Genomic DNA, 25,143 nt, shown 5'->3' with positions numbered 1-25,143 from the left:
CCTCAATTGGCCATTGACAGGTCGGCGGGCGGACAGCTGGTTTCACTGTCCGCCCGCCTTCCTAAAAATTTAAAGAGACCCGCCCCCAAATCGCCGACGGGAAAATTCAGCCCCATGACTCTCCCAATTTTGGCACTAGCCCCCAGATTTTTGGAAGGAAGACTTTTTGGGGTTCACAGGGCTGAATTTGCTGCTGTCATTTCTGGCGACTAGGTCGATGGTGGGTTGTCTGTCCGGTTTCATTCCTTTTCGACTTTGTAGCAGTTTGAAACAACTGAGTGGCATACAAATAGTCATTTGGTCGTGCAAAACTTGAGTATCGCTGAAAAAGTAGTCACGTCTAAGCTTTTCGTCTTGCATTCATCAGAGCATTCGCAAGAATACCAATATAAGGGGAAAACAACAATTTATATCGTATGGGAAGAGAGTGCTGATTGGCTGGCCAGTGACGTTGACATGGAGAATGCACCAGTGATGGTGACTGACAGTTAACTGTCAAGCATTATTTGAAATTTAACCAAGGCAACTTGACCCTGATTGGGCAAGATATTACCCTAAGGAATGAGGCAGCGAATGGCTGTCATTTATTTTGTTTAGATGAAACAGATGCAATGCATGTGTATGTTTTTTCTTTCTGCAAAGAACAATGGTCTGTGAATTAATATATGCAGCTTCCAGTGCACGCACATGTGCCACCCTGCGAGCCCGACTGACAATCTTAAACTGGGTATCAGCATAATTTTTAGTATATTGAGGATTATTTAGCAAATGTTGTCTAATCACGGAATCACATCTAATGTTGGACACTGTTTTGAGGTTTGCAAGCATGAGCTGGTTGGGTACAGTTGCCCGTTGCGAACAGCGGCTGGGACATGCTGCTTGAGACGATCCTCCAGTCTTTGGGATGTACGGCCAACCAATCAGCACTCTCCATAAGACCATAAGACATAGGAGCAGAAATTAGGCCAATCAGCCCATCGAGTCTGCTCTGCTATTCAATCATGGCCGATAAGTTTCTCAACCCCATTCTCCCGCCTTCTCTCTCTTCACATACCCTATAAATTGTTGTTTTCCCCTTATATTGGTATTCTTGCGAGTGTCCTAATGAGTGCAAGACAAAAAGCTTTGACGTGTCTCTTTTCAGCAATACACAAATGAGACGCTTGCTCGGCCATTTCAGAGTCACCCACATTTCTGTGGGTCTGAAGTCACAATGTAGGTCAGACCAGATAAGGACAACAAACTTCCTTCATTAAAGTGCACTAGTGATTCAGGTGGCTTTTTACAGCAATATACAATGGTTTCATATTCATCATTAGACTTTTACTGAAATCAAATTTCACCATTTGCTGTCCCCAGACCCTGGACCCCTGGATTACTAGTTCAGTGACAATACAACTTTGCCATTGCCTGCCCTGATGGAGAGCACTTTTTGAAGATGGGCAATGTTGGTGCACAATTGTAAGTTTTTTATTGATTTGTTTTGTGTTTTGGTGCCACAGGTTCTGGTACCAAATCTGGATGATATTCAGCATGCGATTAACCGAACAATCCAGTTGATTTTGGAAGTGAGCCGTAAAGTGCAACAGTGGAGGCAATCAAAAAATCGTCTCGAGAGTGTTTATGATGCACAGAATTTAGTAGGTAAGTTGTGCTTGGAAAAAGGGAAAGAGTTCAGATTTTTGGGCCTAGTGATTTTTTTTCTTGTAAGTTCTTGATATTACCTTTGAACTCAAGAAAGTTAAGACAGGTAAGGAATAATCATTACTTTGGGCACCATTTTCAAAATCAGTATTAATCCAATGTTATGTGCGTTTTTTAAATTCTTTCACGAGGTGTGGTTGTTGCTGGCTGGGCCAGCATTCAGTTCCTATCCCTAATTGCCCTTGAGAAGGTGCTGGTGAAGCACCTTCTTGAACTGCTATAATCCAAGTCGTGCAGGTACACCCATAGGGCTGTTAGAAAGGGAGTTCCAGTGCAGTGAATACAGTTCGGTGTCACGGTTCAGTGATATAGTTCTAAGTCAGGATGGTGTGTGGCTTGGAGAAAACTTGCAGGTGGTGGTGTTCCCATGCATCTGCTGCCTTTATCCTTCGAGGTGGTAGAGATCGCTGTTGAAGGAGCCTTGGTGAGTTGCTGCGGTGTATCTTGTTACTGGCACAACTGCTGCCACTGTGCATCAGTGATGAAATAAGTCAATGTTTAAGATGGTGGATGGGGTGCCAATCAAGCAGGCTGCTTTGTCCTAGATGGTGTCAAGCTTCTTGAGTGTTGGTGTAGTACCATTGACTAGAAACTGAACTGGACTAGCCATATAAATACTGTGGCTACAAGAGCAAGTCAGAGGCTAGAAATCCTGTGGCGAGTAACTCATCTCTTGACTCCCCAGAGCATGTCCACCATCTACAAGGCACAAGTTAGGAATGTGATGGAATACTTCCCACTTGCCTGGATGAGTGAAGCTCCAAAAACACTCAAGAAGCTTGACACCATCCAGGACAAAGCAGTCTGCTTGATTGGCACTCCATCCACAAACATTCACTGCCTCCACCACCAATGCATAGTGGCAGCCGTGTGTACCATCTACAAGATGCACTGCAGCAATCTGCCAAGTCTCCTTCAACAGCATGTTTCAAACCTGCGACCTCTATCACCTAGAATGAGAAGGGCAACAGATGCATGGGAACATCACCACTTACAAACTCCCCTCCACGCCACACACCATCCTGACTTAGAACTATATCACCATTCCTTCACTATTGCTGGCTCAAAATCTTGGAACTCCCCTCTCCCTTCTTTACAGCAGTGTGGGTGTATTTTTACCACTTGGACTGCAATGGGTAGAGAAGGTGGCTCACCTCCACATTCTCAAGGGCAATTATGGATGGGCAACAAATGCTAGCCTACTCAGTCATGCCTGCATCCTGTGAAAGAATAGAAACAAATACATAAACTGTAATGTTGAGCAATAGAACCGCCACTTTTCTGGTTCTGAACATAGACTTTGACCACAATCTTTCAATCTCCTTGGATAGGGGAGTTCTACCCGGAGATGGAGGACTGCACATGTTACACTCATATATCAAGGTTAAAGAGTATGAGGTAGTGTAGAGTTGATTGCCAGGTTGTGGGGTTGGTGGGACGTTCCACTGGAATTGAGGATCAGTGGGGAATATTTGACTATGATCATAGTGGAGGCCAGGCTTGGAGACATCCAAGACCTCTTTGAGTGGCCTATCAGGGAAACCACTGCTTTCCTGACACAAAGGACTTTCTGGCAACAATGATTTTTAAAACAGCACAGATCAGGCCCCTGCTGGAATGCGATTTTATCTGGGAATGTCAGCAAGCTGAGTGGGGACACTGCTCACCGTCTACAAATGTGCAATTAAAGACCAAATAAAAGTAGTTGAGCAGGGAGTTGAGAAGAATTTTGGTGAATTTTATGAGCTGTGCATGGGCAATGTGGGATTTGGAGTATCAGCAGCATTTCAAGCACAGCAATGTGGCAGCAGCTGAAGGGACCTCCTACACTTGGCAAATAGTCACTGAGGCATTTTCATTTATCAGTTCAGAATGAGAAGGGCAAACATTTTTGTTGACTTGAAACTCCCTGAACAATTATTCATTCCGGCAGGGGGCCTCATTGGAGATGGGCATAATAGGAGATAAGGACTGGGTGGCCTTTCTGCAACAATGGGAAAGGTCACTCCTTTAAAGCAGAAATGCGCAGGCGGCAAGAGAATTGTTTCTGCAGCGTGGAGGGGACCTGGAGAGGGAGGTAAGGGCAAGCAGCAACTGACATCAATGACCTCCTGGCCACCTGCAGTGGAAGCCATATGATGGGGAAGTGGTAGAAGGCTGCGGAGGGGACTGGGCACAAAGACTGGCACACGGATGAGGGTACCCAGTGGCCAGGGTGTATGGGCAGTGTCTGAATGTCAGACCAGCAGTGTCACTGAAATCTGCACCTGTCCCAAGCCACCATGACTGATCTGTGCTCCATGATGGTAGCGGAGGTAAGCTCCATTTCCATTGGTGGGCATCCAGTCCTGATAGAGCCATAGAGGCCTACAGCACAGAGAAAGGCCCTCTGGCCCATTCAGTCTGCGCTGGTCAAACAAGTACCTAACTATTCGAACCCCATTTTCCAGCAATAGGCCCATAGCCTTGTATGCCATGGCATCGCAAGTGCACATCCAAATACTTCTTAAATGTTGTGAGGGTTTCTGATACTACCACCCTTTCAGGCAGTGATTCCCATCACCCTCTGGGAAAAAATTATTCCCCACATCCCCTCTAAACCTCCTGCCCCTCACCTTAAATCTATGCCCCCTGGTTATTGATCCCTCCACCAAGGGAAAAAGTTCCTTCCTGTCTACCCTATCTATGCCCCTCATAGTCTTATACACCTCAATCACGTCACAGAATCACACAGTGCAGAAGAGGCCCTTCGGCCCATCGAGCCTGCACTGACACGTGAGAAACTCCTGACCTACCTACCTAATCCTATTTACCAGCACTTGGCCCATAGCCCTAAATGTTATGACGTGCCAAGTGCTCATCCAGGTACTTTTTAAAGGATGTGAGGCAACCCGCTTCCACCACCTTCCCTTTTGTCACCCCTCAATCTCCGTTGCTCCAGGGAAAATAACCCCAGTCTATCCAATCTCTCCTCATAACTAAAATTGTCCAACCCAGGCAACAACCTGGTAACTTCCTCTGAACTCTCTCGAATGCAATCACATCCTTCCTATAATGCAGATTCCAGAACTGCACACAATACTCTAGCAGTGGCCTAACCAGCATTTTATACAGTTCCAGCATTACCTCCATGCTCTTATATTCTATGCCTCGGCTAATAAAGGCAAGTATCACATATGCCTTCTTAACCACTTTATCTACCTGTCCCGCTACCTTAAGGGACCGGTGGACATGCACACCAAGGTCCCTCTGTTCCTTGGTACTTCCCAGGGTCCTACCATTCATCGTGTATTTCTGTGCCTTGTTTGTCCTGGCCAAGTGCATCACCTCACACTTATCCGGATTAAATTCCATTTGCCACTGATCAGCCCATCTAACCAGCCCGTCTATATCCTCCTGTAATCTAAGGCTATCTTCCTCACTATTTACCACCCAATCAATTTTTGTGTCATCCGCGAACTTACTGATCAACCCTCCTACATTCAAGTCTAAATCGTTTATATATACCACAGAGGCATCCAGTCACAAAAACACCCCTTGATCATCACTCTTTGCTTCCTGCCACTCAGCCAATTCTGGATCCAATTTGACAAATTGCCTTGCATTCCATGAGCTCTTACCTTTGTTATCAGTCTCCCATGCGGGACCTTATCAAAAGCCTTGCTGAAGTCCAAGTAGACTACATCAAATGCATTGCCCACATCTACATACCTGGTCACCTCTACGAAAAATTCAATTAATTTGGTCAGACATGACCTCTCTTTAACAAAACCATGATGACTGCCTTTGAATAATCCCTGCATCTCCAAGTGTAGATTAATTCTGTCCCTCAGAATTGCTTCCATTAGTTTCCCCACTGCTGAGGTTAGGCTGACTGGCCTGTAGTTCCCTGGTTTATCCCTTCCACCCTTTTTGAATAAAGGTTCCACATTGGCTGTCCTCCAGTCCTCTGGCACCTCTCCTGTGGCCAGAGAGGTATTGAAAATTATTGCCAGCCTCCCTGCTATCTCCTCCCTTGCCTCACTCAACAGCCTGGGATATATTTCATCCGGGCCTGGAGACTTATCTACTTTTAAGCCAGCCGGACCACTTAGAACCTCTCCCTTTCTATGCTAATTTCTTTAATTATATCACAGTCCTTCTGCCTGAATTCCATACCCACATCGTCCCTCCCACTTGTGAACACCGACACAAAGTATTCATTTAGAACCCTACCTACGTCTTCCAGCTCCACACAAAATTACCACGATGGTCCTTAATGGGCCCTACTCTTTCCCTAGCTATCCTCTTACTCTTCATGTACTTGTAAAATAACTTTGGATTTTCATTTAATTTACCTGCCAATGTTTTTTCATGCCCCCTTTTTCCTCTCTTAATTTCTATTTTAAGATCCCCTCTAAACATTCTATACTCGCCTCTGGTTTCTGCTGTTTTGAGCTCTCGGTATCTGCCACAAGCCTCCCTTTTTCTCTTTATCCAATCCTGTATATCCCTCGACATCCAGGGTTCCCTGCATTTGTTGGTCCCACCCTTTGTCTTTACTGCAATATGTTGGCCTTGTACTCTCCCTATTTCCTTCCTGAATGAGTCCCATTGCTCTGACACAGATTAAACTAAGAGTAGCTGCTCCCAGTCCACTCTGGCCAAATCATATCTGATCTTATTAAAATCGGCCTTCCCCCAATTTATAACTCTGATTTCTGGCCCATCCTGTTTCTTTTCCATAACAACCTTGAATCTAACAGAGTTATGATCATTATCTGCAAAATGCTCCCCCACTGATACCTCTACCACTTGCCCGGCTTCATTCCCTAAAATTAAGTCCAGGACTGCCCCCTCTCTTGTAGGACCTTCTACGTACTAGCTTAAAAAGCTCTCCTGGGTGCATTTTAAGAATTCCGCTCCCTCTAACCTATCACACGATGACTAACCCAGTTAATGTTGGGGAAGTTTAAATCCCCCACTATTACTACCCTATCATTTTTACACTTCTCTGAAATGTGCCTACATATCTGCTCTTCTATTTCTCTCTGACTGTTTGGGGACCTATAGTACACTCCCAGTAATGTGATTGCTCCTTTTTTGTTTTTCAGTTCTACCCATATGGCTTCATTTGAGGAGCCTTCTAAGAATTCATCCCTTCTTACTGCTGTAATTGATTCCTTGATCAATATTGCGATACCCCCTCCTCTTTTACCTCCTTCCCTGTCTCGCCTGAAGACCCTATATCCTGGAATATTGAGCTGCCAATCCTGCCCCTCTCTCAACCATGTCTCTGTGACAGCAATGACATCATACTCCCATGTGTTAATTTGTGCCCTCAACTCATCTGCCTTATTTGTCAGACTCCTTGCATTAAAATAAATTTCATCCAACCTTGCCAAGCTCCCTTGTGCCTTAACTGGCCTATAATTTTTGTGTCTTCCAGACTCACTTGCTCTCTCTTCTAATTTTGGATGTGCATCTCCCCCTGCTGAACCTCCTCTCAGGATCCCACCGCCCTGCAAGTTAGTTTAAACCCTCCCCAACACCATTGGCAAACCTCTCCGCAAGGATGTTTGTCCCATTCCGGTTCAGGTGCAACCTGTTCACCTTGTACAGGTCTCACCGCCCTCAGAAATGGCCCCAATGTCTCAGAAATCTAATGCTCTCTCTCCTGCACCATCTCTCCAGCCACGCTTTCATCTGGACTAACCTCCTATTTCTATACTCACTAGCTCATGGCACAGGAAGTAATCCAGAGATTATTACCTATGAGGTCCTGTTTTTTAATCTGCTTCCTAAATCCTGCTTGCAGGACCTCATCCCTCTTTCTACCTATGTCATTGGTACCAATATGCACCACAGTCTCTGTCTTTTTGCCCTCCCACTTTAGAATTTTTGGAGTGCAGTCTCCCCCTGCAGCCGTTCAGTGACATCCTTGACCCTAGCATCAGGGAGGCAACTTACCGTCCTGGAGCCACGTCTATGGCCGCAGAAACACCTGTCTGTTCCCTTTACCATCAAGTCTCCTACCACTATTGTTCTTCCCCTCTTTTTCCTTCCTCCCCACCCCGTGCAGCTGAGCCACTCAGTGCCATGAGCGTGGCTTCACTCCCCAGAGAAACCACCACTCTCACTGTTTTCCAACATAGAAAAACAGTTCTTGAGCGAGATGCACCCTGGGGATTTCCTGACTACCTACCTGACACCTTTCTTCTGACTGATGGTCACCCATTTCACTCTCTGTCTACACTTCCGTAAGCTGTGGAATGACCACCTCTAAAAACATGCTATCCATGAAACTTTCAGTCTCGCGGATACACCTCAGTGCCTCCAGCTGCTGCTCAAGCTCCAAAACGCGGAGCTCAAGTAGCTGCAGCTGGTGGCACTTCCTGCACACGTGGTCGGTCAGAGTACAAGGAGCATCTAGGACTTCCCACATGTTGCAGGCGGTACATAACAATGGACTGAGCTGCCCTGCTATGCCTCTAGCTGAAAAAAAACCCTTTACTTTAAGTTAAATACAGTAAAAAAACATGAAATTATTTATGTACTTTAAATAAAAACTAGAACTCTTACCTTTCCTTAGCTTAATCTATTTTAAACTGGAGAAAAAAGTGGAGAAAAAACTGGAGAAAAACGCTTACCCACTGCTCACCAATAAGCTCTCACCTTTGTGCTGACATCACTTTTTGAAGCTTCCCTGCACTCTCACTGGTTCTGATCTCTCCGCTGCTCTTTTGCACTGTCTTGTGATGTCACTCTTGTTATTTTCAACAAGAGCTGACTGCAGGACAGTCTTGATGGCTGTCAAGGTCACTGCAGCCGTGAATTTCTACACCTTAGACTCATTCTAGGGACCCACTGGAGACATGTGTGGCATTTCCCAATTAGTCGTACATCTCTGCATCAAGGTAGTGACAGATACCCTTTTCAGTAGGGCCAACCAGGACATCATGTTCAGAATCAATAATGACAGTCGGGCTGAGTGAGCCAGAGGCATTGGTGCCATGGCTGTATTCCCCAAATATAAGGTTTCATAGACTGGAGTTAGGGAGCCATCAAAGCTCCCATAGGCTAGCCAGGGATCTTCATTATCTGGAAGAGATTTCACTCCCTCAACATCCAGCTTATCTATGACCACCGCCAATGGATCCTACACAGGCCATAGGAGCAGGCGTAATGTTGTACGGTGGCTGAGTTGTACTATTAATGATAGAGTTAATTTGCAGACACTTCTGGTGTGGAAACATTAAGTTTATTTACAATATTCTCAGCAGCAACTACATGTGTACTTTCAACTCCAACTCGACACTGACTTCTGAGGTAGCCTGCGCTACTCTCCTATTCGTTACTACAAATCATGTCATCTTCCTTAACAAGCATTATTCTTAAAGGTACATTACGCACTAAATAAAACCATAATTACTACACTCCTCCCCTTTAACTTGGCTCTACATATTATACTTACAAGTACATCTTTTTCAAGACAACATATTATTTACACTGGGTAAGGAATTTATGAGTTCACTCTTTCAGGTGGTTTCCTGATACATGTGGAACGTCTCAGCTCCACAATTTCAGATGCTTTGTCAGGGACCTCCTTTTCTGGAGTTGCCTGAACATCAGGTGCTTCGGTGGGCACTTGCTGTTCTGCGTCCTCAACTCTTACAGGAACATCAGACATATCTGTCCTGGGTTGAATATTCTCCACAGGAAACGCAGTCCCAGTCATGATCACTGGTGGAACCAAATCTTGGTGATTTGCCTCCTTCTTCCTTAAATAATCCACATGTTTCTGGATGATCCGGCCTTCCACCTCTACGTGGTAAGATAGAGGTCCAGTCACTGCACCTATTTCATCCGGTAACCACTTTGGTCTTTTTCCAAAGTTCTTCACATACACCGTCTCTCCCAGAGTAAATTTCCTCTCACAACTATGCCAGGCATGTCCCGTTTTCTGGGTTCCCTGACTCCTTTCTACCTTCATCTTTAAATTCAGCATTATTAAGCTCAATCTCATACTGAGATGGCGCTTCAACAATAACGCGGCAGGTGTGACACCTGTTGTGTGAGGGGTAGTCCTGTAATGAAAAATAAAGCGTGCTAGCTTGGTTGCTAAGGAATCGCCAGTTAGTTTTTTCATGCCTGCCTTGAACGCTTGAACCGTCCTTTCTGCCAGTCCATTTGAGGAAGGGTAGTATGGTGCAGTTTTTACATGAGTGATACCGTTGAGGCTGATAAACCGTTAAAACTCAGCACTGAACATTAAACTTATTTACAATATGGTCAGCAGCAACAAACGTGTACTTTCAACTCCAACTCTATCTCTACACTGACTTCTGAGGTAGCCCTTGCTACTCTCCTATTGGTTGCTACCTTCCTTAACAAGCATGATTATTGAAGGTACATTACTCACTAAATATAACTATAATTACTACAAGTAGGCCATTTAGCCCTTTGAGCCTGCTCCACCATTCGATAAGATCATGGCTGATCTGGTCGTGGTCTCAACTCCACCTTCCCGCTTGGCCCCCCGTAACCCTTGGCTCCTTTATCAAAAATCTTCTAACTCAGTCTTGAATAAATTCAATGACCCAGCTTCCACTGCTTTATGGGGAAGAGAATTTCACAGAATAACGACCATTTGAAAGAAAAAATTCTCCTCATCTCCGTCTTAAAAGGGAGGCCTCTTATTCTTAACCTGTGTCCACACAAGAGGAAATATCCTCCCAATACCCACCCTATAAAGTCCCCTAACGATCTTTCAATATGATCACCTCTTATTCTTTTAAACCCCAGTGGATATGTGCCAACCTGTTCAACATTTCATCATAAGATTATCCCTTCACCCCAGGAATGAGTTAAGTGAATCTTCTCTAAACTGCTTCTAATGCAATTATATATTTTTTCAAATAAAAACTTTTCACAGTACTCCAAATGTGCTCTCACCAAGGCCCTGTAGCTGCTGTAAAACTTCTCTAACCCCACATGCCTGCAAGGATGGGATACCTGTTGATAAGAGCTACCCACTGAAGAAATAGCTGATGACACTTGTAAGAAAGCCGAGGCAGAGGAACATTATAACATGACACACAGCGATCAGAGCAACCATCAAACAGACCAACAGTCCGCTCAAGGTGAAATTTTGGTGCCTGGACTCATTGGGTGGCATTCTTCAGTGTACCTCTGCAAGAGTCTCCCAGGCTGTGGTAGTTTGCTGCACTCTGCCCAACCTGGTGCTGCAGAGTGGGGAGGCCCTGACTGCTGAAGACGTAGTGGAGAGCAAGGCATCCTCAGTTAGAAGGATGATAAGGAAACAAGAACAGCATGATTCTGATTGGCATGAGCGGCCACTTGGAGACCGCCAAGAACCAGGCATGAGGAATGCTGGAGAGGCACTTATCCCCACTCATTTCTGCTGACCCTCATGTGCTCCCAGAGCTGCCTCAGGAGGATTGAATCGCTATTGAAATAAATAAATAAATGGAAAGAAAATTTAATTAAACATGTCCCATCATGTGACTGTGCCACATGAGATGGGACATGCTTTTATATTTCAGAAATTTTGAAAATTTAATTAATAAAAGCTTTAGGAAACCTCATCCCGCTTGTCGGGCAGGCGGAGAGCCCAAGCGGCCTTCGCATTTATCATGAAACCTCATTTACAGGCGGGTTGAGGTTTCATGAAGGCCTTATAAATCAAATGAAAATTTTTATTAAAAATCAGTGACACGTAACCCTTACGTCCAAAGCGGCCACCACGGCCAATTCTGTGAATATAGTTCGCTCGGTTGGAAGGCAGATCATAGTTGATAACCAGGGACACCTGCTGAACATCATTTCCAGTAAGCGTTTGATAAAGTGCCACAGCAAAGGTTATTGTGGAAAATAAAAGCTCAAGGTGTAAAGGGGAGCATATTGGCATGAATAGAAGATTGGCTAGCTAACAGGAAGCAGACATTTGGCATAAATGGTTCTTTTTCTGGTTGGCAGGATGTGACAAGTGGAGTGCCACAGGGAACAGTGCTGGGGCCTCAACTTTTTACAATTTATATAAATGACTTGGATGAAGGGACCAAAGGAATGATTGCTAAATTTGCTGATGACACAAACTTAGGAAGGAAAGTCAAGTGTGAAGAGGACATAAGGAGGCTACAAAGGGACATAGATGGGTTAAGTGAGTGGGCAAAGATCTGGAAAAAAGAGTATCATGTGGGCAAATGTGAAATTGTTCATTTTGGCCTGAAGAATAAAAAAGAAGCTTATTATCTAAATGGTGAGAGATTGCAGAGCTCTGAGATTCAGAGGGATTTGGGTGTCCAAGTGCATGAGTCACAAAAGGTACTTGCAGGTACAGCAAATAATTAGGAAAGCTAATAGAATGTTATCATTTACTGTGAGGGGAATTATTAGCAAAAGTAGGGAGGTTATGCTTCATTTGTACAGGGCACTGGTGAGACCGCATTGGGATTACTGTGTGCAGTATTGGTCTCCTTATTTAAGGAAAGATGTAAATGCGTTAGAAGCAGTTCAGAATATGTTTACTAGATTAATACCAAGGGCTGAATTTTGCCCTTGATGGGCGCGCGGGCCAGACCGACTCGGCGGCGGGCGGGCAGTCAATTGGCGCCGCCGAAACGGGCCACGTCGCCATTTTGCGCAGGCGGGCAAATTAAGGCCCGCCCAGTGGGTTTACGACTCCTGTGTACATCGGGAAAATCCAACTGGTGGCGAGCATGTTCCAACCACCGGTTCCAATGGGGAACCGGCAGTCTGTATAAAGAGTGGCCAAGCAGCCTCCTTTAGGCTGTTCACCATGGCCACTCATAGGGAAGGACATGATTTGAAGGCAGAGGAGGAGGAGGGGGGCAGGCTGCAGGATAGGCCAACGGGGGGCCACTGTGCCCCTCGGTTCTTACATGCCTGCCTTGCTGTCCTCCTCCAAGAGGTGTCCAACCATCGGGATGTCTTGTTTCCAGAGGAAGGGAGGAGGAGAGCCCCCCACGTCACGAGGCAGGCGTGGCAGGAGGTGGCGGAGGCTGTAAGCTCCTATGACGACGTGCGGCGTACCGGAACGCAGTGCCGCAAGCGCTTCAATGATTTGTTGCGCTCTGGAAGGGTGAGTACTATGTCAGCCTTGGCCATTTGACCCAGCAGGTAACCTTAGCCTTTGAGGCCCCCCCCCCAGCCCACGTCTTAGTGTCGTTACTACATTGGGCACTTGGCGCACGCTGGGTGGGCAAACAGATAGTGACCATGCTTACATCAGCCTTAGTGGTTGAGGAGAAGATGGGTTCACCTCGCAGCATATGTTTGTGTTTGTCGCATTTGAGTAGTCTGGGGGCAACCTGCAGGGGAGGCAGCATGACACATACTCAGAACTCCAACACATGTCATATTGATGGTGATGAGATGGTGGAAGGGGAGCCTCAAGGTGTCGTGGCAAGAGCCATCTGCTGGCCTCGGCGCTGCACCTAGTTGTGCCTCCTTGCCATGGGCGCTAAGACCCTGTGTTATTCAAAGTGATGGACGCCGAATGTGTCCAAGTTGTCCGTTGGTGAAGGAGGTTGGGAACAGCCGTACTATCTTCTGGGGACTGATTACCAGTAGTGTGGACAGGAGCCGTGGAGGCCTCAGATGGGCCATTGTGGTTGGGGTGCGGCATGCGTGTGCAGAGTACATGAGCGATCAGCCCCAATAAATGCTCTTCTCTGTTCTGCAGGCAAAAATTGAGAGCAATATGAAGGACCTTCAGCCGAGTGGTGGTGGGCACACCGTGCTGTAGCACCTCACCACCTAGGAGTACCAGGCCATGGAGCTGGGGAGGAGGCAGGCGGCCAGGGCAGCAGGTGTCGGTGAGGCTGGGGTTCAGCAGCTGGGTATTTGAGGCCCACAGTCCCATCCACTCTGTATCCCCACTATCCAAAGCACTGATGGTTGCTGCAATTGTTAATGCTGTAACGCTGCTCATTCACAGACTGATACAGTCAGACGTGTCAGTCATACACAAAGGTCCCTTGGCCCCTTGAGTGTGCGCGTCTCTAGCACCTTCAAAAGTCGCCTTATCCCATTTGTGACCACTATCCCCATGGCCTAACGTGCCATGGCATCACTGCTGCACATCCAAAGACTTATTGCATCTTAGGAGGGTTTGTACCTCCACCACCCATTCAGCCAGTGCGTCCCACATTACTCTGTCCAAAAGGTCCTCAGCACCTCACCTGTCAACCTCATGGCACTCAACTTAAATAAATGCCACCACGTTAAACATCCCTGCGCCAAGGGGAAATGTTGCCTTCTGTCCACCCGTTCTATGCCCCTCATAACGGTATGAAGATCAATACTGTGACCTGTCAATCTCCTGTGTTCCACGGCAAATGTCGCAAGTGTATGCAATGTTTCCTCATCACTCCAACTCTCCAGGTCAGCATGCATCCAGGTCAGGTACCTCTGCACTCCCCCACTTCAATGCCATCCCTCCCATGAAGCGCAGGTCACAACTGGACGCAGAAGTGTAGATGTGGCCTCGACAGCGTTTTCTGCACTTGCAATATGACCTCCCTTTTCCTACATTCTATTCCTCAGCTAATGAAGGCACGTCTGGCTTCTTAAACGCCTTATGTTCCTGTTCTGCTACCTTAACGGGTCTGCCCAGCAAGGTTCCTGTAATCGTGACTTCCCATGGTCCTACCATTACTCATGTATTCCCGTACCTTGCTTGTCTTGCCCAAGTGCTTAAGCGAACACTTATCCATATAACATTCCATGTGGCATTCCTTAGGCCATCTGACCAGCCTGTCTGTATGCGCGTGTAATGTTTGGGCCTTCTCTTGACTACTTACCACCCCACCAATGTTTGTCTGCTTAGGCTCTTGAAGGGTGAGCGACTTATGAGGCTGGGGGCGAAAGGGATGAAAGGTGTTACTGACTGAACGCTAACTGATGCGCTGTCCTTGTTGTTAATTTCAGCATCACCACCGCATGGCCTCCCCCAACACGTCCGGAGCCACCCCCTCCACACCTGAGGGCCAAGACTTGCAACTTGCTTCACGTCATTTCAGCCAGCCAGGCACCAGCACAGCGATAAACATTTCGGTGGGGAATATAACGTCGGCTAGTGTCCTGGGGCACAGTGGAGAGGGCACTTCACAATCGCTGGAGGAGATGGCACGGACAGCCGGAGGACTGCAGGGGACCAGGCACATGCTGAGTCCAGCAGTGATGATATGCCTCTGGAGATGTCAGCAATGCAGCAGCTGCAGGACAAGTGGCAGGATGCGCGGGAGCATCTGGCAGGGCTGCATGAGGGTGTGCTTCAGTTGGTCTCTGTGGTGGAGGAGTCCGGGCAGAGTGTCAGTAAAGGCATGAACCTCAGGACAGAGCTTCAGGCTTCCTCCATTGAGAGATTGGCGACTCTGATGGAGAGGGGCTTCGATCGGATTGAGACTCTTCTGATTGGGTTACGCTCTGACCTGCAAGCCCTCACAGCCGTAATGGCCACAGGTGGTCATTCCCAATGTGGGAGATGTTCTGGGCACCAAGTGTCGGCGCTCGGTGCTCATGCATCTGCGCTGAGCAGGGAGGTCCAATGTGACCTCACGTCGGCGCAGCAGCTGCCTGTCGTCGCTGCGAGCTCCTCTCAGGGCACTCTGGATGAGGGCAGCAGCTCCTCCACCCATCTGCCAGTCAATGTTTCATCCCTTGAGGCTGCGACAACTGGGGAGGTGCCAGTCCTGGAACTGGCCACTCCCTCCCAGGCGGGGCCATCACAGGCTCCACGGGCAAGAGGATGCCCACCAAGGTCATCGACGCCTACAGGATAGCAGAGTCAGCAGGCTGTCTTTCAAGCCACTCTGAGCGATGGGGCGGCACCTAGACGTAGCACCCGCAAACGTAAACATAAGGCACGTTAGGCACTCCATGGGTATGTCACTGGTGATTTTGCGTTGGCCCTAGATTAGGGAAAATATACTTATGTACGTCTGAGCGACGTTTGTGTTTTATTTTGGACGGAATAAAGTCCACTTTTCTGACCATGGCTGAGGGTGTTTCCTTTGTGCTGCATTTGTATGTTTCACAGACATCTCATGAGTGTTTGAGCGGACATTGATCTTTCTGTACTAAGCCCTTAGTTGCAGCTGATGAGGTGGAAGATGTAGCATCTAAGTGCCATGTGTGGAAGCGCCAGGCAGTGCTGGTCCTGCTGATCGACGTGTGTGGAGCTCGCTGAAGGTTCGTTGGATTAAATTGTCGCGGGTGTCCCTGCCTCCTTGATGTAGTAGCGGATCAGCGTGCTGCCTCTCATCATTGCCCTGTGCTTCCTCATCCTCTGAGCCACTGCTGGATTCATCATGTGCAGCCTAATCCAGTGTGCCAAGGTCTTCATCGTCAACTGCATCCCCCCTTTCCAGCGCAAGATTGTGCAGAGCGCAGCATGCTACCACTATCACAAAGACGCGATCTGGGGGATACTGGAGTGTGCCCCCTGAGCGGTCCAGGTAACAGAAGCGCATCTTGAGAAGACCAATGGCACTCTCCACCACAGCCCTCGTGGTGCCGTGGCTCCTATTGTAGCGCTCCTCAGCTTCTGTTCTTGGATGGCGGTGAGGCGTCATGAGCTTCCTTCTGAGGGGATAGCCCTTGTCACCCACCAGCCCAACGTTCCATCCGAGCCGGAGCACTGAAGAGCGCCGGCATCTGGGAGTGTCTGAGGTTGTAGGCGCCGTGGGCGCTGCCTGGGTACCTTGCACAAACTTGCAGAATCGCCATCCTGTGATCACACACAATCTGCACGTTCATGGAGTGGAAGCCCTTCCTGTTGACGAATGCACCGGGCTCACCTGCTGACGCCTTGTTGGCCACACGTGTGCAATCTATAGCACCCTGGATATGGGGGAAGCCAGCAATGGCCACGAAGCTTCTGGCTCGCTGTGCATGACTTGCGTGGTTGCAGCGGAAGTGGATGCAGGTCAATGTCCATCTGAACAGAGCTTCTGTAACCTGCTTGACACAAGTGTGGACAGCTGATTGGGAGACATCACAAAGATCACCCACCGAGCCCTGGAAGGAGCCAGATGCATAGAAGTGGAGGACAACTGCGACCCTCAGTGCCGCTGGTATGGGGTGTCCACCCACACAGTTAGGGGAGATCTCAGGGCCAATCATCTGACAGATATAGTTGACTGTTTCCCTTGACAGACGGAGCCTGCTTCAGCACTGCATCTCAGTCATATTGAGGTAGCTGCTTCGCCGCCTGTATACCCTGGCAGCAGGATAGTTGCATCTTCTGCGGCCCCTTCCACCTTGGACAATCTCTTGGCCCTGCGCCCCTTGTGCCAGTGCCTGGCCTCCCAAAGGTGGCTCCCCTGGAGGCTGATTGTCCACTCCTGGCCTCCTCCTTATTCTAGCCCTCCCTTCCTCCTCAGAGGAGCTGCCTCCAGTGGAGATGTCAGAACCCATACCCAGGCTAAATGGAGGCCTCCGGAAAGCTGCAGGCCTGATAAAGATTACTATCTGCAGACTGCTGAGCTGAAGCTTCAAAGTACAGAGAAAGCTATTGGAAATCGATCTGAACTGCTAACAATCACACAGGGAAGTTTAAAACACTTTCTGCATTAAATACTTCAGAAAAAACGTCAACAACCCCCCTGAGCCCACATATCCCGCCCGTGGATGAGGTTTGTTAAAAAATCAGTTACCCGCCTGCCCGCTGGGCATGTGTGCCGAGCCGAAGTTCGCACGGGCTCCTCAAAATTGGCTTCAATTGCCGAGTTAAGGGCCTTAACAAGGCCTTTAGTTAATGGCGGTCGCGCGTCGCGCTTCATAGCGCGCCCACCCACCTAAATATCGCGATGCCGTGCGCTGATGTCGGGAAGCACGCGCAACATTTTAACCACTGACGTGCGGGCTCCGCCACCCGTGCATCAGCCATAAAATTCAGCCCCAGGAATGGGTGGGTTGTCTTATGAGGAAAGGTTGGACAGCTTAGGCTTGTATCCCCTGCAATTTTGGAGAGTAAGAGGCAACTTGATTGAAACATTTAGGCTCCTGAGGGGTCTTGACAGGGTGGATTGTCAGAGGATGCTTCCTCTTGTGGGAGAATCTAGAATCAGTGGTCACTGTTTAAAAATTATGCGTCGCTCATTTCAGACAGAGACATGGAGAATTTTTTTCTCTCAGAGAGTAGTGAGTCTTTGGAACTCTCTTCCTGAAAAGGCAGTATAAGCAGAGTCCTTGAATATTTTTAAGGCAGAGCTATACAGATTCTTCATTAACAAGGGGGTGAAAAGCTATCGGGGGTAGGCAGGAATGTGGGTTTGAGATTACAATCAGATCAACCATGGTCTTACTGAATGTCAGAGCAGGTTTGAGGGGTCGAGTGGCCTACTCCTGCTCCTAACTTCGTATGTTGGTATCCATGTTTGTATGCAGAGCAGGAGCATCAAAAGTCCTTATCTTTACATTGTCAGTGGCGCTCAGAGGACAAATAAAACACCTTCAGGCACTTCACTACATTAAAGGCACTATAGTAATGGAAAATTGTTGTTAGAGTTTATGGTCTTTAAATATGTAAACTTATCCTCCTAAACAGACATAAATGAAAACAGGAATTTAAGGAAGCCGAAGAATTTTTATCACAATGTGGCAGAACATAAAGATGTAACCAAATTAGTAGCAATGCTGGCTGCTTCTATTAGCTCCACGAAGGATGCTATCACCAGAGCACTGGAAGAATTTCAAAGATTCAACATACTGTGGTTACAAGACAGAGATACTACAGTTAAGGTACTGTAAACATTTGCACCTATTCCTCACATCCAATATTTTTCTTCCTGGACTTCTGGCCCTCTCCATTTCTGATGATGGAATTTCACAGTAATTCTTACAGCAATTGGATTATAATTCTTTCTAACCTGCTCCCTGTGGGATTCCATCTATTTTCCTGGCCTCTCAGTACCCACTGGAGTGGGCTAATAAACCGCTTCATCATAAAATGATCACAAATTCTCAAATACAAGGCCTGGAACAGAGGTGATCACATTAAGAAACAATCACATGCTAAATTGACAAGATGACTACAATACTCCCAAGTGCTCTTAAGAAAGTAGATCCCAGATTGGTGAAACACAAAAGAGTGGTAGAAGAGATGGATGCTGACTTGATTGGTGGAAATCCATTTACATACTTGAGGGAATACTTTTTTAAATTATTTATGGGACTTGGGTGTCGCTGTCTAGACTAGGTAAAGACAGCAAACTTCCTTCCCTAAAGGACATTAATGATCCAGATGGGTTTTTATGACAATCAACAACGGTTTTGGGGTTATGATCAGATAATTCCAAGTTTTTATTAAATTCAAATTTCACTATCTGCTGTCGGGGGATTAGAATCCAGGTCCCCAGAGCATTATCCTGGGTTTCTAGAATACTAGTCCAGTGACAATGCTGCTGTGCCACCACCTCCCACGATATGCATCCATCATTTTCTGTATGCTGCCACATCAAAGTCCAAATTTAAGTCCTCTGCAGCAGAACTTGTGTGTGACCTCAACCTCTGCAGACTGGCATTTGTGCTTTCCTTTTGCCCATACCCTTGCTGCAGACTACTCATGCCCAGTGACTCATCATGTGCAGACTTTGCTTCTGTGCTACACTTTAAAATATGTGCAGTGCCAGTCTTTAAGCTGGTGGCTGCATGTGTGAGATCAAGTGGCTGTTCCTTTATCTTCAGTCTTATAGGAATGTAGGAACTTCGGAACAGGAGTAGGCCATTTGGCCCCTCAAGCCTGTTCAGCCATTTAACTAGTTCATGGCTGATTTTCTACCTCAATGCCATCTTCTTGCACTATCCCCGCATTCTTGATGTCATTGCTATCTAGAAATCTATTGACCTCTGCTTTGAACGTATTCAGTGACTGAGCCTAAAACGCCCTCTGCGATAGAGAATTTCAAAGATTCATAGCCCCTGAATGAATAATTTTTTCCTGGGCTCTGTCCTAAATGGCCTGTCCCTTATTATAAGACCATAAGACGTAGCAGCAGAAGTAGGAAATTTGGCCCATCAAGCCTGCTCCGCCATTCAACGAGATCATGGCTGATCTGATAATCCTCAATTCCACTTCCCTGCCTTTTCCCCATAACCCTTGATTTCGTTAATGGTTAAAAATCCATCTCAGCCTTGAATATACTTAATGACCCAACCTCTACAGCCCTCTGCAGTAAAGCATTCCACAGATTAACTACCCTCTGAGAGAAGAAATTCCTCTTCATCGCTGTTTTAAATGGGCGACCCCTTACTCTGAGATTATGCCCTCTGGTCCTAGACTGTCCCATAAGAGGAAACAACCTCTCAGCATCTACCCTGTCAAGACCCCTAGGAATCTTATATGTTTCAGTAAGTTCACCTCTCACTCTTCTAAAGTCCAATGAGTACAGGCCCAACCTACTCAACATCTCCTCATGAGAAAATCTCTCCATACAAACATAGTGAACCTTTTCTGGACTGACTCCAATGCCAGTATATAAGGGAACCAAAACTGTTGACAGTTCTCTAGGTGTGGTCTAACTAATGTCTTGTATAGTTTTAGCAAGACTTCCCTAGTTTTATTTTTTATTTTTATTTTATTTATTTATTTTTTATTCGTTCATGGGTTGTGGGCGTCACTGCCCAGGTCAGCATTTATGACCCATCCCTAGTTACCCTAGTTCAGAGGGTATTTAAGAGTCAACTACATTGTTGTGGGTCTGGTGTCACATGTAGGCCAGACTAGGTAAGGATGGCAGATTTCCTTCCCAAAGGGACATTAGTGAACCAGATGGGTTTTTACAACAATCGACAATGGTTTCATGGTCTTCATTAGACCTTTAATTCCAGATTTTTATTGAATTCAAATACCACCATCTGCCATGGTGGGATTCAAACCTAGATCCACAGAGCATTGCTCTGGGCCTCTGGAATACTCATCCCTATTTCCCTATTTTTATACTTGATTCCCTTTGAAATAAAGGCCAACAGTCCATGTGCCTTAACTATTACCTGCTGAACTTGTATGCTAGATTTTTGTGATTCATGCACGAGGATCCCCAAACCTTCCTATGCTGCATTATTTCTCCATTTAAATAATATTCAGCTCCTCTATTCTTCCTGCCAAAGTACATAACCTCACATTTTCCCACATTATATTCCATCTGCCAAGTTTTTGCCCACTCACTTAACCTGTCTATATCCCTCTGCAGACTTTTTGTGTCATCCTTACCACTTGCCTTCCCACCTACTTTTGTGTCATCCACAAACTTGGCGATAGTACATTCACTTCCCTCATCTAAGTCATTAATTTATATATTGTAAATAATTGTGGCCCCAGCGCTGATCCCTGTGGCACTCTACTAGTTACAGGTTGAAAATGTCCCCCGTATCCCTCCTCCCTGTCATCTATTAATTAGCCAATTTTCTATCCATGCTAACATACTATCCCCAACACTATGGTCTTTTATCTTATTAAGTAGCCTTATGTGTGGTACCCTATCGAATGCCTTTTGGAAATCCAAATATTACATCTACAGGTTCCCCTTTATCTATCCTGCTTGTTACCTCCTCAAAGAATTCTAATAAATTTTTCAGACATGATTTCCCCTTCTTGAAACCATGCTCAGCTTGATTAGATTATGTATTTCTAAATGCTCTGCTATTACATGCTTTATAACAGACTCTAACATTTTCCCAGTGACGGATGTTAAGCTAACTGGCCTATAGTTACTTGTTTTTTGTCTCCTCCCTTTTTGAATAAGGATGCTACATTGGCAGTTTTCTAATCCTCTGGTACTTTTCCAGAATCAAAGGATTCTCGGAAGATTACTACCAGTGCATCCACTATCTCTGTAGCTACTTCCTTTAATATCCTAGGATGCAACCCATCAGGCCCAGGTGACTTATCGGCCTTTAGCCCCATTAGTTTCCCTGGTACTTTTTCTCTAGTGATAGTTATTGTATTTATTTCCTTCCTCGCTTTTGCCCCTTGATTGTTTAGTATTTTTTGGAATGCTATTAGTGTCTTCTACCATGAAGACTGATGCAAAGTATTTATTCAATTCCTCTTTTATTTTCTGGTTCCCCATTATTATTTCACCAGCCTCATTCTCTAAGGGGCCTGTATTCACTTCAGCCTCTCTCTTCTTTTGTATACATTTTAAGAATCTCTTACTGTCCGTTTTTAATTACTTGCTAGTTTACCCTCAAAGCTTATTTTCTCCCCCTTTATTATTTTTTGGTCACCTTTTGTTGGTTTTTAAAACTTTCCCAATCCTCTGATTTACCACTAATCCTTGCCACATTATATGTTTTTTCTTTCAATTTGATACAATCCTTAACTTCCTAGGTTAACCACGGTTGGTTTATCCCCCTCCTAGAATCCATCTTCCTCACTGGGATATATCTTTGCTGTGAGCCATGAACTATTTTCTTAAATGTCTGCCATTGCTCAGCACCCGTCTTTTCTGCTAAACTCCTTTCCCAGTCCACTCCAGCCAACTCTGCCCTCATTCCTTTGTAATTATCCTTATTTAAAGCACCGTTGTTTCTGACCCAAGTTTCTCACTCTCAAACTGAATGCTAAATTCTACCATGTTATGGTCACTGTTTCCTAGGGAATCTTTTACTCTGAGATCATTTATTAAACCTGCCTCATTACATATTATTCTGAGACTGTGTCCCTTTGTTTTATTTGTTCGAACCCTGCCACAGGGGAAACATCCTTTCTGTATCTACACCATTGAGGCCTGTAAGAATTTTGTACATTTCAATGAGGTCCCCTTTCATTCTTCTGAACTTTAGGCCCAGTTTCCTCAATCTCTCCTCATAGGACAACCCTGCAATTCCAGGGATTAGACTGGTGAACTCTGTTTATGGCCAATATACCCTTCCTTAGCAAAGGAGACCAAAACTACATAATACAGGTGTGTTCTCACCAAGACTCTAAAATTGCAGCCATGCTTAAATACTCCTGTACTCAAAACCCTTTGCAATAAAGGCTAACATATGAACATATGTACAAACATGCAAACTAGAAGCAGGAGTCCCTTGACACTCAGTCCCTCGAGCCTGCTCCACCATTCAATATGATCATGGCTGATCTGATTGTAACCACAACTCCACATTCCTACCTACCCTACACCCCCTTGCTTACCAATAATCTATCTAGCTCTGCCTTAACAATGTTCAAGGGTCTCTGCTTCCACTGCCTTTTGAGAAACAGAGTTCCAAAGACTCACGACCCTCTGAGAGAAAAAATTGCTCCTCATCTCTGTCTTAAATGAGTGACCCCTTATATTCAAATAGTTCTAGATTCTCCCACAAGAGGAAACATTCTCTCCAAACCCAACTCATCAAGACCTCTCAGGACCTTAAAGGTTTCAATTAAGTTGCCTCTTACTCTTCTAAACTGCAGTGGATGCAAGACTAGTCTGTTTCACCTTTCCTCATAAGACAACCCGCCCATTCCTGTATTAGTCTAGTAAATTTATCTGAACTACTTCTAACATATTTACTTCCTTCCTTTAATAAGGAGACCAACACTGTACACTGTACTCCCAATGCGGTCTCACCAGTGCCCTGTACAACAGAAGCATAACTCCCTACTTTTGTATTCAATTCCCCTTGCAATAAATGAAAACATTCAAATAGCTTTCCTAATTACTTGCTGTATCTGCATACTGGCCTTTTGTGATACATGCACTAGGACACCCTCTGAATCTCAGAATTCTGCAATCTCTCACCAATTAGATAATATGCTTCTATTTTATTCTTCCCGCCAAAATGGACAATGTCCCACCTGACACTCCAATTGCCAGATCTTTGTCCACTCACTTAACCTATCCATGCCCCTTTGTAGCTTCCTTATCTGCTCTTCACAACTTACTTTCCTACCTTTTTTTGCGTCTTCAGCAAATTTAGCATACCTTTGGCCCCTTTTTTCAAGTCATTTATATGGGATGAGAACCTGAGCAGGGGAAACAAGGATAGAAACAAAAGACAGAAAAGTAAGAAGCAAGTGTGGAAGGCAGAAAAAACAAGGGCAATAAACAAATGGGGTCATAGTGCAAAATAAAGCTAAGATGACTAATGAGGTTAAAAAGACAAAGGCATTATATCTTAACATGTGGAGCATCCACAATAAGGTAGATGAATTAACAGTGCAAATAGATATAAACAGTTACGATATAGTTACAGTTATGGAGACATGCTGCAGGGTGACCAAGGATGGGAACTGAATATCCAAGGGTATTCAATAATTAGGAAGGACAGACAAATAGGGAAAGGAGGTGGGATAGCATTGTTAGTAAAGGAGGAAATCAATGCAATAGTGAAGAAGGATATTGCCTTCGAAAATCATGATAAAATAGTAATGGAGATGTAAGGGAAGGAATTAAACAGGAAATGTAATGCAATAAGGGTACAACTGTAATCATGGGTGACTGTAATCTACATATAGATTGGACAAACCAAACTAGCAATAATACTGTGGAGGAGGATTCTCTGGAGTGGTATGTGATGGTTTTTTTAGACCAACAGGTTGAGGAACCAACTAGAGAGCAGGCTATCCTAAGCTGGGTATTGTACAATGAGAAAGGATTAATTAACAATCTTGTTGTGCCCCTTGGTGAAGAGTGACTATAAAATGATAGAACTGTTCATTAGTGGGGAGGGTGAAAAAGTTGAATCGGAAACTATGGTCCTGAATCTAAATAAAGGGAACTAAGAGGGTATGAGGTGGGAATTGGCAATGATTGATTGGGGAATGTTACTAAAAAGGTTGACGGTGGATAGGCAATGGCTAATATTTAAGGAGAATATGTATGAATTACAACAATTATTCATTCCTGTCTGGCGCAAAAATAAAACAATAAACGTGACTCAACCATGGCTTACAAAAGAAATTGGGGATAGTATTAGATCCAAAGAGGAGACATATAAAATTGCCAGATAAAGCAGCAAGCCTGAGGATTGGGAGCAGTTTAGAATTCAGCAAAAGTGGACAAAAAGATTGATCGAGAAGGGGAAAATGGAGTATGAAAGTAAACTTGGAAGGAACATAAAAACAGACTGTAAAAGCTTCTATAAATATGTGAAGAGAAAAAGATCAATGAAGACAAACATAGGTCCCTTCCAGTTGAAACTGGGAGAAATTATAATGGGGAACAAAGAAATGGCAGAAGAATTGAATGAATATTTTGGTTCTGCCTTCACAAAGGAGGACACAAGTAGTTTCCCAAATATGTTAGGGAACCAAGAGTCTGGTGAGAGGGAGGAATTGAAGAAAATCAGTATTAGTAAAAAAAATGGTGCTAGAGAAATTAATGGGGTTAAAGGCTGAAAAATCCCCAGGGCCTGATAATCTATATCCCAGAGTACTAAGGGAAGTGGCCCTGAAAATATTAGATGCATTGGTGGTCATCTTCC

The 25,143-nt window shown here is 45.5% G+C and overlaps 1 protein-coding gene across 1 annotated transcript in view; it reads left to right on the top strand.

The window, feature by feature from the left end:
- Positions 1-25,143, top strand: part of LOC144681152 (dynein axonemal heavy chain 8-like) — a 1,929,890-nt gene that overhangs the window by 676,004 nt on the left and 1,228,743 nt on the right. The window contains exons 23-24 of the mRNA XM_078542879.1: positions 1,503-1,644; positions 18,281-18,474. Of these exons, the coding sequence (XP_078399005.1) occupies positions 1,503-1,644; positions 18,281-18,474 (336 nt within the window). The remainder of the gene's footprint in view (positions 1-1,502; positions 1,645-18,280; positions 18,475-25,143) is intronic.

The sequence above is a fragment of the Cetorhinus maximus genome, chromosome 5 (assembly GCF_964194155.1).
Source record: "Cetorhinus maximus chromosome 5, sCetMax3.hap1.1, whole genome shotgun sequence".
NCBI lineage: Eukaryota > Metazoa > Chordata > Chondrichthyes > Lamniformes > Cetorhinidae > Cetorhinus > Cetorhinus maximus.
Note: the sequence above shows the minus strand (reverse complement) of the source record. Positions and strands in the feature narration are given on the sequence as shown.